Raw genomic sequence first — 17,752 nt, forward strand, 5'->3', positions numbered from 1 at the left:
AGGGGGTGGGAGTCAATTAGTTTGTACTCCATTTTGAATACTATGTTTAAAACGAGCCATCATAAATGTTTGAGAATTTCATTTATTCTCATCTTTAAACATTCAAAACAGATGTTTAAATCAATCAATCACAACATCAAAATATAAACTCATTTACTAAAAATGTGGCTGAACTCCATTTGTCTGTTTCACCTCTTCAAGCACATCAGCATCATGTAGACGTTCCACAAGATAAACTAGAAAATAGAACGTTGGGGTTGTAAGTCTGTAGCGGCTTTGCAAGGAGCTTGGGATTTCTGTCCTCAGGTATTGAGATGAGGTATCTAAAGGGAAGGCATCTTCATAGTACTGAAGAAGTGCCCACGTCCTATACCAGCACGACACTCTCCGCTTATTAGGACGGCGGCAGGGAAAGAATCTAAATCCCACATGAGATGCACAGCAAGTCCAATTAATTCACCAACACCTGTGCTCTGCTGTGACCAGGCTATTTGAAGATATACCATATTACACACACACACACACACACACACACAAACACACACACACCCTGTGGATACTTACAGTATGTTCTCTTCTGTAACATCACACTTGAGCAAAAATCATCACACTTGACCATCTGTTGATTTCGGTAGGGGCAACATTTTTTTGGTTTCGCTGTCAGAACCTTGAACCATGCAGTTGCCAGGCAGATTTTCTATGATATTGTTAGTTGATGACTCCACATCAAGGAGAGAAGGAAAGGTCAAGATTTAGATGATAGCAGTTATGTGCAGCTTGTTTTTATGACTACAAACTAAAATGTACTTCTGTTTATCATCGTTAATTCCTTTTGATATTTTCTTCGGTCTAATTTTTGTATTTATTTGTGTAGTTGTGAGTGTGGCAGCTGTTCAATGCAGTTTGTATATCTTGTTTGGAGAGCAAAATTGTAATCAAGTTCTCATGTTTATTGTTTAATCTGTGACTAAAATGTCTCACTCAGCGGCAACAACAGTAGCACGGCCTCCCTCTTTCTAAACTCAAAGTTGTTGTTGTTTTTTTTGCCCTGCAAATTTCAAATAAAGGATTAAATCTTGTTTTTGTGTGTCTGTTTGTTATCAAGAGCAATTTTTTCTCAGCAGCTCAGGCCTCACTCTCTTCCTCCATCCATGCAACACGCTCATCCTAGAACAGCTTGACAGGATCGGTAGGAGGACAGAACCGCCCGAAGCACGGGGTGGGGGTGGGGGGGGGGTGCTCTTGCTGGATGAACGGTGTCATGCAAACAGCATGTACATGTGATGTCTTGGCTAAGAATCTTCTGACTTCTAGCTGTTTCTCTCTCTCTCTCTCTCCCTAACCTAAACAGCGTTAGTAGCACACGGCTGGATGAGCGAGAGCCTGGAGACGATAAAAACTCGAAAGACATGATGGAAATAATCATTTGAATAAAAACTAATCATGAATGATGCTAAAGTTTTCCTAATTAAGGAGTAGTTGGCTGTCAGTGGCCGGCCTGTTGTATTGAAGACGCGTTACCATGCTGTTGTGATATATTATAATTAGCAAAATACCATGAAAACCCATTGTACTACAGAGGAACCTGAGATATTGAACCTGCCATGTGTCCAAATTTAATATAAATGTTGTGTACCAAACTTCTTTTTTTTTTTTACTTTACAATACAGTGGTACATGTATCATGGTACTATCAAGAACACCAAAAAAATATCAACTATTTAGGTGGTCCCAAGTATAACGCACAAAAAAATCTGTCAAAAGACAAATGTTAAGGTTGTAAAATCCTATGCAAAAATTATGTTTTGCACAAGAAAAAAACTGAAGCTCCATTCCTGGATTGAGATTTGTTCACACATACAGATTACAGAACCAGGTCCTAAATCTTCCTGCTTACATTCACAACACAACCTTGCGAGCGTATTCCCTACTAGGTTTGGAGATGGGATATTGCTGGATAGCAGATTTCCCAGAAAATTGATCCTGGATCTCACTTACGCATGATCCCTTCCTCGGAAAAGACTTCTAGGAAAGGACACATGGGTGAATGAGGCTACAAATAAAACAGAGAGCAGATAAATTGTAATGTGAATTCAAAAAAGTCCGTCAGAGAACAACAATGAACGCGGTCGATGACGTTGTCACTTGACTTTGACGAGAGGGAATTCATGGCGTGATTATGCAGGACGGTATTAATGCTACAGTGATTAGCAACTGGGTGACATAAGGTATAACAGCAGTTATAATCTCTCCTGGATTGACACTGGAATCCTGTGGTGTCCAAATATAATTCATTCCATAGGATCAATGTCGAGTTCTGTTTTGCCGTTTACGCTGCATCTCTCTCTCTCTCTCTCTCTCTCCCTCTCTCTCTCTCTCTCTCTCCTGCTGAACACACCGAAGAAGAAGGCACTAGCGTTTGAGCGGCTAATGTGAGCTTTTTCTTTAATGAGTCCGCCAGTATCTACTTCAGGGAGTGTGTTAACTGCAGGGCTACAACTCTTGTTCTTCACCAGTGTCTGAACAGAAATGATGTTCCATCTGCGCTCATTAGAACGCACCACAGCCAGTGGAGAACCACAGACAGTTGCACAACAAAACACTGAACATGCTGAACATGAATTATTACAAATGCGTTGCTCCAAAGAATACCGAGCCTATCCCAGCTTGAAGTACATAGCTGGTGTGCAGAAAGAAGTCTACCGTCTGAATTAAAATGTTCTTTCCTATTAACACTCATACATTTTTAAAGCTTTAATCTTAGCACTGCCAGGGGGTGGGGCTAGGGGAGCTAGGATCCACCCCCTTTTTTACAGCTCTGACATCAAGTTTTCTTCCTGTAACTGTTCACAGCTACAACCTCAGCAAGGGATCCGTAACAACATCTGAAACACCAGGTTATTGCTAGAGGTCAGCAAATGAAGATGACATGCTAACGAGAGATTAGCACTATCAGAGGATGATTGCTACAGCACACGCTAAAACACGCTACGCAAGCTAGTGTAAGGAACCTGAACCTGAACCTGCTCCAGTTAGTTTATAGCTCAAATCAAGAGTGTTTGTGGATTTCTGAGCATAAAAACTGAAAAACAAACAACAACATGGATTATGCCAGACAACGCACTTGACCGTTTTGCTGCCGTTAGCCATCACCAAGCTAAATATACATGGCTGACTCCTCCTGCATTCCAGGTTCACGAAAAATGAACGCAGGGGGAAGGAAAAGTCTCTATAACTCAAGACTGTAATAAATAAATTAATAAATAAAAATTCTTCTCCACCTTTGATGTTTTATTATCAAGCATGCATGGAATAAGTAAAAGGGATCTTTTTAAACAACCAGCTGTGCGTTAAATGACACGTAACTTGTTTTCTATAGTTCGAAGTAAGTAATAAATACAAAAATACTGTATAAATTATTAGGGTTAGAGTTACATTTTTCATTATAGGCAAAACACCTTAAATAATAGTCAGTTAGTTCATGTAAAGATAAAGTCTATAATTTTCTACAAGGGTTTTCTTTTCCTTTTTCAAGAATAAAAAAAAACTACAGTTTAATAGTCGTCACTGTTACTTTCAGTAGAGCTTTTTTTCCCCCTTTTTTTTTGGTGCATCCTTGATATACACTGAATAAAAGATCCAAGGTGGGAAGAATCATCTTGATCTACATTAAACTACATGTGTTCAGGTTTTCCCTGGTGTATAAAGTACAGCATATGAAGTAACATCACAGGAATATTTCCTGACTCTACCTCTATTACCTTGAAAGGTCATATTGATTCCTCGGTTTGTCATGTCGACACCAAGCAGGCTGAGATGTAAACACAGGAAACTGTGGGGGAGAAACACTCGAACAGAGGAGTCTCGCGTCCTTTCCCTCTGTATTCTTCCTCTGAGCTCACTGAGTCAAATTAAAGTCTCTCTGGATTTCATGGTTATATATTTGAGGTACTTCTCTTCCCTTTTAATAGAATCTGATCAGTTCTTCCTCCCACTCCTCTGTCATCCTCGCCTTCTCGCGTCTTCCTATGTGCTAACGTACACAATCTTCAACAGCCTGCACATGCCTGAGGAACGAACATTCGGTCCGGCATGTTTATTAATCGGGTATAGACGGCGGGACGACACTTCCGCACAAGCTGTTTGACATTCTGCTGATGAGGATATAAACACACACACACATGCGTGCATGCACACTCACAGCAGTAGCTATTTGCACACACACAAACGCCTACACCCAACCTTTTGACCATTTACATAATAAGAATCTTGGGACTACTCCAGTGCACTTTATCGAACCCGAGTTAAGCAGCAGTTTCTTGACTTGTGTGAGCCGGCATTGATCTCAACGCCACTCAGCTTTAATTATGAGTGAATAGATTCCTCTAAGGAGGTACTTTAGCAGCTTCACAGTCACCGAAAACCTTGATGGGGCCTGTTTCTAAATGAACAGCTCATTAGTTAATTTAGACAATAATAGGAAAACTTTTTTTTTTTTTTAGGGGGGGTTGTTTTTTGTTTGTTTCTTTCTTTTTTGCTGCTGTTGTTGTGTCCTATGACTATCATCGTGGACAGACTTCAACGGCATGGGTTAGAAAATATGAGTCAGAACCAAATGAGGGCTCTCCAAGATCAGTAATCCAGAGATCCTGTCAAATAACGATTTGAAAAACCAACTGTGTGCTCACTTGGACCTCATGTACAAAAATATACATCACCTTAAAGCAATTATTTACCCGAAAAGTACTAACAAATGGGGATGGGAATTGATAAGATTATTCTGATTCCGATTCCTTTTTTCAATTCTGCTTAACAATTCGGTTCTTTATTGATTCCCGTATCGCTTCTCATTTTTAAAAAAAAGGGAACAAACAGTTTGATGAGCATAAACTTGGTTTTGTTTAGAAGTAACATGACCTTGCAAACCCAACAGTGAGGTCTTAAGAGGCCCACAGCCAAGGGCTCCTCAATGGGGTGCCAGAGGTCCCCAGAAAAAAAAAAAAAGTTTTGAAAATAAATATAAAATAATAATAATAATAATAAAAAAAAAATCCTTCTCTCGTAATGGTACGCTAAATGTAATGCATGAGAAGGCATTCGCTTAACATTAACAGTCAGGAATAGCAGGTTTTACAATGGCGCTAACATGATAGGCAGTGTTAGTTGGTTAGTTACCTGCAGTTGTAACAGCAGAGGAAGCAGATCGAAAATGCGACATCCACTCAAAGTTATCGCATGCTGAGAGTGCAAATGTTTCTGCATATTGGTAGCATTGCCTCCCTTGGATGAAATATCCACTTTGCAAGTATTGCAAGTTCCCCCAGTTCAAACTTTTGTGCGTTTGCGCCGCTTGGACGGCATGTTTCCTGCTGACGTCGCCACCCACGTTGCGTCATTTGCGTTCTCAAAAAGAACAAGTTTTCAATTCCCATCCCTACTAACAAATATGTGTCACAAAGACATTCTTTTCCCTGCTGCATCACTTCTTACATACATGGAGCAGCAAAGACAAAAAGAGCCAGCCACATATATTAAGCCTGAAGCTTATGTTGATTGACGGCAAACAACTGCAACAATGACAAAATATGTCCAGTACAATTCATGTCTTCTTAACCAGCTAAGAAACCTTAATTTGAACTAAAAACAAACAAATTATGTTGGGTGCTTTAACCAGAAGGGTTCTACTTAATTTGCTTTTAAGCTTTAGCGTTAGCTTGTGGTCAAGGGCTCAATATTGCCAGAGGAAGGGCTTCAGACGGACATACGAATCGAGTCACAGCTCCATTGTACTGAAGGTGACTCACTGTCACCTTGAGTTATAAAGCTGTTTTACAAGGCAAGATGGACTGTCACTAGTTTGTTCAGGCACTTACAAAATATCCTTTCATGGTTCGCTAGCCCAAAAGTTTGGAAAGCACAAGCTAACCTTGCTTGAACAGAGACCTCCTCTCCCTAACTGGCACTGAAGATGACACAAAAGAGCTTTGGACACTGCACATTAATGTCCTTTGACATTGCTTGTTTTGAGAAGCCAGAGTTGCATTGCCAGAGTACTGTCAGACTGATGATGTGTGACTCTCAAGTTCAAACTTGCATGCATTTATTCCACTTTCTTACCTTTCTGCACAGTGGTGACACCCATGGATGGTTGACCCAGGCTGGCCCTTGGCTCCCATTTCCCCTCATCTGGATGGTAAATCTCCACAGAGGCTAGCGGGGTCTGTTGCTGATTCATGCCCCCCAGCACCATCACCTGACCCCCCAGTACAACAGCTGCAGCTCCAGCCCGCGCCGTAGGCAATGGCGGCAGCTGGCTCCATGTCTGGCTCTCCACATCCAGCACCTCAACACTGTCTAGGGGCATGCCAGTCTCGCTGCAGCCCCCCAACACATACAGTAGACCTTCATGGTAGACAGGGGTGCAGTAGACACGGCGTTGTGACATGGGGGGCAACTGCTCCCAGTACAGGGACTTGACAGGGCTCACCGCCATTTCCTGCACAGGCATGTCTCCAGGACAGAGAGGAGGGGACACACCATCACACACCTCGCTGAGGGGGTAGGGAGGAGGAGAAGGAAGCAAAGGAAAAAAGTGGAAAGACGGGAGCACAAAAAAAAAAAGGGCAAGGAAGTTGCCTCTGAACCCGTGTCCACAGAGGGACAGGGAGAGGAGGACACCAGGAAGTGAAGGATGTGGGGATGGAGATGATATAAACCAGTGAAGTAGTGGTCAGAAAAGGGATAGGGAAAAAGATAGGGAACAGAAGAGTGTGAAAGTCACTCCTCAGCCAGATGTCAGGACTCTCTATTTTAATGTTTTATTCATCCATCTGTTGGTGTTTGCAAGTAGCAAGGCCATCTGCCCTTCAATTCCTCCTATTCCGTTCTCTCCAGCCCTCTTCCTTCCTCCTGTGTGTCCTGCCTGGAGGATATTTTGGTTACAATTTTGGCTTGAATATATTCCAGGGAAAGAGCCACTTGAAAAAGGTGTCCAAGGGTTTAATACTTAATCCCACAAAAACGTCAAAGTGAAGAGTGGAAAAATTGAAAAAGTAGAGAGATGGTCCTGGATCAAAGACAAGTGAAGGCAGAGTTAAAGAGCACTGACCTTCACGAGTGTCCTGATAACCAAGAAAAAAGCCTTTATGGCAGAGAATTATATACCTTCAAACGAAAGATAATTATGCAGTTCCCACTGCTGCAGCCCTGCAGTTCTATTTGCACCCCGGAGATAGAGCTTACAGTAAAAAAAAAGAAGAAGAAAAAAAAGAAGCTTTTAATAAATGAACCAGTCTTTAAATGAAATCTTCATGAGAGTGCAATGACTGCAAGTCTTCTTTGAATGTTAAGAAAGACTTTCCAGCCTTAATTAAACAAGAACACCAAATCTCAGGCTGGTGTTCTGTGACTCGCTGACAGGCCCGGAGCCTTCTGAACTGCACGTTTCACAGCTTCTTGGCAGGTCCAGAGAGGGTAAGAGTCCCTTGGCGAGGCCTAACCTAGGAGAAAACACAGAAATGTATAAATTCAGATGTAGGATCGGAGCGTATATTAAGAGCAGCTGATCTAAAACAACGGCAGGATGGTAGGAGTGATTTTAATGGAGGCAAACGAATCACCATGAATCACAGAGATGATATTAATTAATTCAAATGACCTCAAGACATCACACAACAGCAAAATCCACAAAGCGGTGGTTACTATGGGAACATACAAACCATTCTTTTCTAGCACTCCCTGGAGGAAAAGATGTAGTTGCTCAACAGGGCTTTCCTGGCTAAATAATAGGTAAATAAAATCCCAAGCGTTTGATTTATGTCTGTTTAACCCTCCATGTTTCTACAGAAACTTATTTGTGCCTCACAGTTATAGGGCATCAGAACATCATCATCAAAGAAAAACAGGTCTTCCAGTCACATATTTCAAGGAATCGCAAGGAAAGAGATGAATATTGAATTTTTACACATTATTTCACAACGATGTTTAAAGTGCGAAGACAGTTTCCTCATCGTGTCGATTTGAAACTCTTCAGGTGGTTTGCAGCTCTCGCGGTTCAATAATAAATCAGGCCTTCAGGTATCGCACGTCATCTGATGAATTCCCTCAAATCTACTAGTGATAATGTAGGATTTGTAGCAGTATGGGATGATTGATTGATTTGTAGTGGTAGAGAATGATTGATTTGTGGTGGGTACTGAATGGTTGATGATTTGTAGCGGTACGGAATGGTTGATGATTTGTAGCGATATGGAATGATCCATTTGCCGTGGTATGGAATGGTTGATTTGTGGCAGTACAGAATGAGATCGGAACGACTCTTCGCCGTGCTGTGTTGGACTGGCCTTCCTCCTCCATGAACAGTGCACCCCTTCTCTCTCTCTCTGTCTCTCTCTCTCTCTACAAGGCCACAAGCCCCATCTGCTACTGCAGTCAACCTAATTTAAAAACGCGCAAACGCTGAGAAATGGTTATTCATCAATGCATGTACTAAGCACTGTATTAATTAAACTGACATTTCTAGTAAAGTGAACTAAGTCTAGGTGTGAAATGTCTGTTTTGATATTTAAAGTTCATTATCAGCCCTATCATTCCCCAAATGTAAACAGGACATGTGCCCACATGTATCCATGTAGGGAAGAATTGAGAAAAAGGTCTTTAAGTACTGGTGAAGAAAACTGTCCACTTCTTCTAGTTATAATTCTACACATATATCTTGATCTTAAACTCATTAAAAATAATCTTAGTGAGCTAAACACGCTCGAATATGTAGCCTATCAATATTGGGATTACAAAATTTTGCACGAATGCAGTTTGGACAGGCCATCTGGCTGTGCTGGCAAATGCCAGATGGGCTGTCCAATAGGGTTGCAAAGCCTCCGCTACTGGCATTAGTGGGACACCTATTCTGGGACAAAAACAACCAGCTGACAGTGGCCGAATGGATGTTGCAACATGTTGGAACAGATTGAGGTTCGATGCTTCTAATTTGACAATAGGCTGCTTTAAATCAGGTGGAGGGGGTAACTACTGCCCCCCCCCCCCATCTGATGTCAGCCAGAGCCGTATTTTCCTCTTAGTTCAAACCAGCCTGGATGGTTTTGCAGACTGTAGCAGTACAAGATTCTACGAGCTTAAAGACTGCCAAACGTGAATAATCAATTATTTTAGCGCCCGTAGCTGCTGGGATAGGCTCCAGCCCCCCACCCCCACCCCCACCCCCACCCCCACCCGCGCAACCCTTAATAGGAATAAGCGGAAGACAATGGATGGATGGATTTTTAATTCTAAATTTATGAATTTATGAGAGCAAATTTCAGAGTTTACCAAGGAATAGCTCACTAAAGAATCTGCACCGATAACCACAAAAACACAATCGATGATCTTTTTTTTCTGATTCAGCATGCGTGAGGTCTACCCTTGAGGTTAAGGCGAAGATTAGACCAATACGATACTTTTAGATTTCAGTTTTACTTACTTATTTAAAGATAACCAAATCTGAGAAAACAATAGCACGCATCAATTACACAACACTGCGAAACAGGACAGAAAGTTCCACCCCAGCATTTAATGCCACGTTCCATGAATAATGTTGTCGGTCTGACATGAACACCGTCAGGTGTGCTGCTAACGGTTGACATTACTATCTAATGGCGAACTGTATAGCTCTGATGGATGTTGCCAACTCTTGGTTTTAATGTCTTGATTGGATTTGAATAATTCTCAGCTCTGCAGTGTCTCACTTAATATGATTTGTGTCACATCGACTAACTTGTTTGTTTGTTTGTTTTTTAAATGCTGAGTGCTACATTTTCAGTCTCAATTCTAATGGAAAAATGTTAATCTGAAAAACTAAAATTTGACATTTTCCTTTCTTTCAGTCATTTTCTTTAGCCTCTCTCCAATCTAAAGGTCGATCTATCCCCCCGCCACCTTCACGAGACTTAAGGGATTCTTTCCCCATTATTGGGAATTTGAAATAAATGGAATAAAAAAGATTTAATGTGCCAAATTAGACAATTGTCTCACACGGGTGACTAAAGGCCAAGGTAGAGACAGTGTGTGTGTGTGTGTGTGTGTGTGTGTGTGTGTGTGTGTGTGTGTGTGTCTGAAACACTGCAGGTGGTGAGCACAAACCAACCTGTAGATTGACAAGGAGAGCAGCTATGTTGACAAGCGGGAAGATGGAGAGGCAGCAACACGATCACTCTGACTCTCTTTATCTTAAAATGCATTAGGATTATGGTCCCCCCCCCCCCCCCCCCCCCCCCCCCCCCCGGACAGCCAGTCCCAAAGTCAGACATATTACCTTCAGCCTTCTAGAACAAATTGGTGGGTGAAATCTGGCAGATACAGACCTGCTTTGCAAACCTGCAAGTTTTTGAGGATCATTTATATCATAAAGAATCGTTTTGGCAATACAAAAAAACACTGCTAACTAGGGGATAGAGTAAATACACACACACACACACACACACATTCCTCTGACCTTCTACGCGGCTGCGTGGTATAAACAATGTCAAGGTTATCAGTTGTGATACCTTCCGCTGACTTCACACCATTTACAGCACGTGCACTTCTGACCTTCTAAATCGTACTTTAGAGGAAGCAACCTTTAAGGGAACATTCTTCGCAAGTGTGTCTGTTCAGCACACAACTGTTCTTGTCTCGTAGCTCCATGTTTGTGTGTGCGCGTGTGTGTGTGTGTCCTACTCTGACCCTGAATAAGGATTAATGTTTAAATCAACAGCAGCAGCCTTATGTACGGAGAGGAAAGTGTACACAATCCAGAGGGTCTATTATGCCCTCGATTAATGGGCTTTGATGGATGTATATACGCTCCCGGGTAAAACCCACGGGGCTGTCATCCGCCCTTGCTAGCAACAACCAGCCATAGCAAAATACATGTAAATTAGCCTCAGTATATTCAAGTTTATACCACACAGGCTAATGGAGCTGCTAACTAGATGAGGACGGCTGCGCTTATAAACAGAAGAGACAAAAAAATAAAGTACAATGTTACGAAGAGAGTTTCTAGGAGAAGCAATCAAAGCTGAATCTTCTTGCACTTAAACATAGGAAGTAGTTTGCGGCTCAGTGCAGAATGTCATACATGAACACGTGATACATGCATGTACAGGTCTACATACAGGTAGGCACAAATGCAATATTTAAGAAAAATACATATGTATGAGAGTGGACATCTATGAGCGCGTGAGCATGGATGCCGTTGACTTAATGTATTAGGAAAGGGAAATTTGTTTGTGCAGTCGACTCAGTGATCAACACAATCCTCATTTCAGCTGTAAATATATTAATCTGATGTTTCAAAATAAAATAAAATACTGTAAAAAAAAAAAAAAATTCCCCTTTTGTACTTTCTCACTTTGTGTGCTTGAAAACTTCACATTAGACATTTACCCCCGCTCCGTTTCTGCTCACACAAATAATGCACCAGACGGATCATTCAAAACAAGACAGTAATTCGTCTGTTTTATTTCCTGAATAGCTTATTTCATTCACTGACAAAAGGGAAAAAAAAAAAATGAAACACAAATCGTCTCCAGATCTTGATTGAAAAGGAAGAGAAAGAAGAAAAATCTTATTTATTCTGCCCCCCCCCCCCAAAAAAAAACAATTTACAAAGAGCATGACGTAAAAACAAAATTACACAAAACAAATAAAATACTTACAGGCCCACACGGCCTCTTACGTTCCTTTGTTCTTCTTGCTATTGGGATTTATTCATTTTTAAATCTGTGATAATCAGTATGGTACTCAAACTTGACCATTTCAACATGATTCATTAACATACTGGTTTTAATTGTTTTTAAATGTCATGTTGGATTTATAATGCTTGGTTTCTTTCGCCAGATTGTTTCTTTTAAATTGTTTTGGCTTCCTCTTCTTTTTTTTTTTTCTAAAAATTCATTCTGGATGTTGACAGAGAAGGTTTTTTTGTTGTTGTTTTTTTTAAATGACCTTTAAAAATGATTTTCACCAATTCATAAAGTTTCAGCAATTTGAACTGACAAACTAATGGGTCTCTATATCGGTAATTGTTAAAAAATATATGAAGTTTTTAAAATGTCAGTGGTACACTGAGACGCTTGTAATAAGCACAAACTGATTGAAAAAAATGATTCCAATAAATATAATGTTGGTGTTTATTTACACAAGGGTCCGTGCGCATGCCAAGATGCATTTATAAGAGTGAACACAAGTTGACTAAGTGTGGAAAAAGCAACTCCAGATCTGATATTATTGGCAAAATAAATAGGCTTATCTGGGAAAGTACACACACAAAATCCATCAGCCCTCAGCCAAACCCAGTACAATAAAATCTAATGGGTTCTTAATGGGTTCTCCTTTGGCCTGCGCTGTATCCTCCAAAGAGTTCAGTCAAAATCAGCACAGCTCACATGACCTCTTTGGCAAAGGTAAATAGTTAAACGAACAGAAGTTTCATTAACATGAGTCACTACTAAATCTTTTCCAAGAATGGAAACAAAATGGGACATTTACTTATTGCAGGACATTTAGCTCCGGTAATATAAAGCATGACAGTGAAGGAGGGGGCCGTACAGAATGTGGCTCCAGGGACTTCTCTGATGTTGGAAATATAATCATCAGCTGGCAACGGTCCCATGAGACAACGGGAACTTCAGCGACATATGGCCTAAAAACCTCACGAGGATTCTTCCAGTATCGTCCTACCAGAGTCATTAAGCTGCTGCTGCTTCCGCTAGAATGGTGATGAGGACAGCTGGAACCGCTGCCGTGTGAAGGTCCAAAACGGTCGAGCACACGAGCCATTATTCAAGTTTCAAATAAGACAACTTTTTTTTTTTGAAGCATTGATTAACAGCTACTCAGTAAAATAACTAAATTTACATCTTCCTGAAACATAAAACAGCTCATGGCTGAATCACATGCACAAACACGCATTTGTGACTCCTACTTCCAAAACTCATGTTGCAGTAAATCCAGCAACATGCTTGAGAGAACTCTCATCTCCCATGGGTTTGTGGAGCTCCCCCTGTTTATTTTTGACCCAGGATCTATACCCTGGAGGAAATCAGGAAAGCAATTAAACTCTGGCTGCAGATTTCAGCAAGACAGTGAACAGTGGGCTAGCTAAAACCAGCTAACAAGCTAGTCGTGAGCTAACAAGCTTTTGCTAGTTATCTTGGAAGTGTTCCATGTCGATATTTTGCAGGTCTTTGTGTCAAAAAAGACATAATTAGTCTATCACTTTTCAGCAGACATGTCTTTCACCTTCTGGGTCCTTGCTCACAGTATTTTATGAAATCACACAAACCAAGAAGCGGTACCGCAGGTGGGCAGTGTTGCGCGGCAAATTACAAGGTTAACACAACATCCATTAATGACAATAAGGACCTACCTGATAGGTAGACTCTGGGAAACTGCTCCATTTTTTTTCCTTAGTCTGTTTTTTGCAACATGTACCCTAGGGAAAAAAAAGGAACTTGACTGGACCGCGGAGACTTGGCTAGCTGAATAGCAGGCTTTCACTTTCTTTGCAGCGTCTATGAGGGTCATGAAGATTTAACAAGCATCTAGGTGTCGTAAAACAGACAAAATTAGCCCCTCATGCTAAGCTAATCAACAGATGTCACCTTCCAATTACGCGGATGTGCAAAAATTACAGACGTCTGTACGGGGAAACCAGACATTTGGGACATGTCAGTCTTTGAAGCGCTCTTTCCTGCATGCACACCAGCTCTCATTTGGTGTGCACAGACAAGTCCGACTACCAGTTCAATCTTTTTGAAGCTGGTATTCAAAAGGTAAAAGACACTACTGACATCTGTTCATCCACACTCTGGAAGAGCTGTAGCTATTAGTCCTGCCCTAAACCATGAAGACATCCCATCAGGGCTGCCTTCAACCGCCGATGATAGGTTCATTACAGTGAAGATGAGAACATTTCTGTTCTTTGACTGACTATTCATCTACTGTGGCTGAGTCACTTTCATTTCCACCAGCCAGAGGTATTACACTGTCAGTAAGAGCAGTACATGAAAGGTGGTTGAGTCCAAGTCATATGAAATAAAGCAAAACCAGATGCTGCATGGAACAACAATGTAGCAATTAATATTTACAATTTTAAGTAAGATTTGCTCTGTGTGCTCAAATGTCTTTCATCTCTGAAGTATTCCCCACAAACACATCACGCACAGGTGCAGACAATCAAGACTCTGATCAGAAGCCATGGTGTTCCGTCTGATGGGGTCAATAAAAGGTCACCTCATCCTTCAGATTTGCCACATCACAATCCCACAGATGTCATGCTGATATGTCAATTAAGCAAATTGCTTCAGATGTAAATGTTCATTTTTCAAGAATAAGATTGGGAAACTGATTAAATCTTAATCATGATGATCGTTTCGGCCTCTCGCAGTTCAATTTAAATGTTTAAAAAAAACCCTGCTTGGTTCTTTGAATGCCCTGCTGTGAGGATTTGTTGGAAAATCAGTGGTATGAATTCTGATGTCTTGTGGACTTAAAGATGATTAACAGCTGTGCCTTGATTCAAATCCATCCATCCATCTTGTATACCCGTTGTTTGTTAAGGGTCGCGGGGAGGCTGGAGCCTATCCCAGCTGACACTGGGCGAGAGGCGGGGTTCACCCTGGACTGGTCGCCAGTCCATCGCAGGGCCATCAGGAGCAATTAGGGCTCTGTGTCTTACTCAAGGATACTTGGACATGGTCACCGAGGGAAGTGACGATCAAACCAGTGCACTCTACCTCCGAGCCATGCCCCCCACCCCCACCCCCCCTACGATGCACTTCCACATGCTCAATTCCACACATCTCCTCTGATCTGAGCTCTTTTCTGCATTGTACTTATTTCAGCAAATTTAACTGTTTTTCAGCAATCGTTCACAGAAAGTCCCAAAACTATGTTCGCCATATCAGGCTGCCATTGTTGAAAGTGCACAAAGAAACTCAACACAGCGGCTTTAGAGCTCCGTCACAAACTAGAGTTGTTGGCGTGTAATCACAGTGCGAACGGGCCAGGCCACTGCAGAAGTATTAACTGGCCTTACTCTTTGCCTTGACTTGTAGTAGAAGCCTCCCTAAGCTTGGATTGAATTATCACAGTGCATAAAATATACTGCAAACTCTAAGCCTTGTACTTTTTAGAATTTTGCTTTATTAACCACTTAGAATATCAAAAGAAAGCAAAAAGTTCCAGTGATTTTCTTCACTGAAGATAAACTCTCGGGGCTTCCCTGCCATCTGTCCCTTCAGTGTCTCTAATCCTCCTTCGCCAGACTTCCAGTCGTTCGAAGTGTTCCATTTTCTCCCAATTGCCAGAGCATTTTTACATGGAAGAGATCTTGGCAAATGGGAAGTGAATGCCCTGGAAAAGGCAGGCTACATGCATCTTGTGACAGATAAAGAAGCTTAGAGGTTTAGGATGGAGGTCTCGTGATTCAGAGGTTCACATATGGAGAAGGAAATGTAGGCTTCCAGGCAAATCTTGAATGGCACCCCGAAGGAAACAAAGACAGAAAAAACTTGCATGGGGAAATCACATTCATGCTTTTTGGTATGGATGTAACACACTGACCGAATATACTCGGTGGCCTGTAGGACAAAAATGAAAGACAGCTTATAACCCAGAAGAGAATGAAGTATTAAAAATACATGAAGTCATTTTGCTGGGAAGAAATACAGCCACATGGGTCCTGTATGGGTTAAGGGTCCTCTGTTTCCCCCAGAAGCGTAAGAAAGTCTTACGTGTCAACGTACAGATTAGAATCAAATCCATCTTTCACGTTTAGTCCACGTCCTCTATGGAGAAGTGGGCAGCCGCAGTGCAGCAGCAACTCCACCGGTGCCTTGGTCAGGGTCACTGGTAGGATCATTCAAGGAACATGACAACTTTTTTTTGGAACTAAGCTTTTTCAGGCAAACACTTTTGGATGAAGGACTATGATGTATTTTGCGGATGGCTTTCTACAGCTCCATTCTTGTAATTAAATGCTGTGTGTGTGTGTGTGTGTGTGTGTGTGATTGTTGTGGTCAAAAATGCCTGATTTTGCAGTGAAATTTCTTTAAAAAAATATTCCAGAAACATTTTTATGATTACTTTGTAGCGTTTACTACTTTGCTTCCACTTCCATGTAAGACACAAGGACACTGAATTACCAGGTCTTTCCCAGCTATTTTTGTTGGTAAATGAGACAAATTTGCCTCTTCGTTGTTTTCACATGAATGCACTCACAAGGCGATGACACTTCACACGGTGTTGCAAACTTGACACATTGTCACATTTACAAAATGGTGGCTCTGGCAGAGAAAGTTGAAGAAACGAGACGGTAAAACTCAGCCTAAAAGCTTTGGCGAAATAATAATTTGACATTTATTGCAATAATTACGGGCTTATGTGAACGTTTCAGACATGATTACAATTTGCGCCCTAATTGCTGCATATTTGTCCATGTGTTCCTTTATGCGCAACCATTAAATATGAAGTAAGACAACACAGATCACCACCATCATCTGTTCCCTCAGTGAACTAATCAAGTTATAACGACCAAGATATTATGCAGAGAAGAAGAGTCAGGCATCTGTAAGTGATAAAGTCAGCTGGTACAACAGCACACTCATGCTCTCAACTCATCTCATCTCTAAACAGGACGTGTGTCAACCTCTTGGGCATGGTGTGCGACTAAAAGGTCAAATATGGTTCTGTTTCACTTCCCACAAGCTAGAGAGCCTCTTCGAGCAACTGGGAGACCAACATGTCATCACGATCAGCTGCTCTGCTGGCTTCACCCCTCGCGACCAAAACATGTTTCCATCTAGTTGTCAAGCAAACTGTGGAGCTGTCGCTAAAATGGAAAATGAACATGAAATGTGTCATCATCAACGTGTTCGTGGTGAGTAAATTAGCTGCAGGATGCCGGCAGAAGATTGCGGTTGAGGCAACATCACACATGGCTGTAAGAAACACAGTGTAACCCCATGAGTAGGAACATGGTGTTTTATTTTGAAACCAGTGGTCTCAGCGGCACCTTCTGTTAAAAATGTGCCCTGTTCTTTGCAGAGCATTGAGGTGCTTCTCCCGCGGATGGCCGTGATCAGCCGTGTCTGTCTGGTGAAATTTAGGGTAGGAAGAAACGGGTGAAAGTTTGAATGGATTATCTTCACTTGAACACGAAATTGTTCTTAAGCACCAGCTAATATTGGAAATGTTGCAGCTCTCAGGAAATGAAGATAAAGTTTGGGAATATCTGTGAACACCACGATGGCAGAAACTGGCAGTAGAAGCTCGTCGGTCGCACGAGTTAAAGATTCACAATGTCAGGGTCAAGCATGAAAAACAAAGTTTTTTTGAGTGCGAAATTCTCCTCTTCTTCTTCTCGATACATGAAAATGCCACAAACATATGTTGATAGAAACATTTCAAGACTTGTCATTTCCTCTCTGCTGTTTCATCGAGGCTGTTTTCTAACGCACCGATCAATGGGCTGAATTCGGAGGCCATGCCAAACCTCAAACGGTTCCAGACCGTTTTTGACAGCGCCCTCCTTCCTCCACCCTGCTGCTTCGCTGCAATCCACATCCGATACGAGAGTTTGATGCTGCTTGTCATTCAGAATTTGAACCTGAATCGCATTATGTTCCAGTTTCGGAGTCTCACCCCCCTTGGGTCATTACTCCTCCTTCCATTCCGAGTTTACTGTCACCTCCCGGTTTCAGCAGGCTGACAACATC

The 17,752-nt window shown here is 41.7% G+C and overlaps 1 protein-coding gene across 3 annotated transcripts in view; it reads right to left on the reverse strand.

Moving 5' to 3' along the window:
* klhdc8b (kelch domain containing 8B) overlaps positions 1–17,752 on the reverse strand; it is a 161,214-nt gene that overhangs the window by 112,131 nt on the left and 31,331 nt on the right. For all 3 annotated transcript variants that reach the window (XM_086214044.1, XM_086214045.1, XM_086214046.1), the window contains one exon: positions 6,117–7,498. In XM_086214044.1, the coding sequence (XP_086070170.1) occupies positions 6,117–6,507 (391 nt within the window). In that variant the 5' untranslated portion in view covers positions 6,508–7,498. The remainder of the gene's footprint in view (positions 1–6,116; positions 7,499–17,752) is intronic.

Source organism: Aulostomus chinensis, chromosome 9 (assembly GCF_037954235.1).
Source record: "Aulostomus chinensis isolate RoL2024-O1b breed Wild chromosome 9, RoL_Achi_v1.0, whole genome shotgun sequence".
NCBI classification, from domain to species: domain Eukaryota; kingdom Metazoa; phylum Chordata; class Actinopteri; order Syngnathiformes; family Aulostomidae; genus Aulostomus; species Aulostomus chinensis.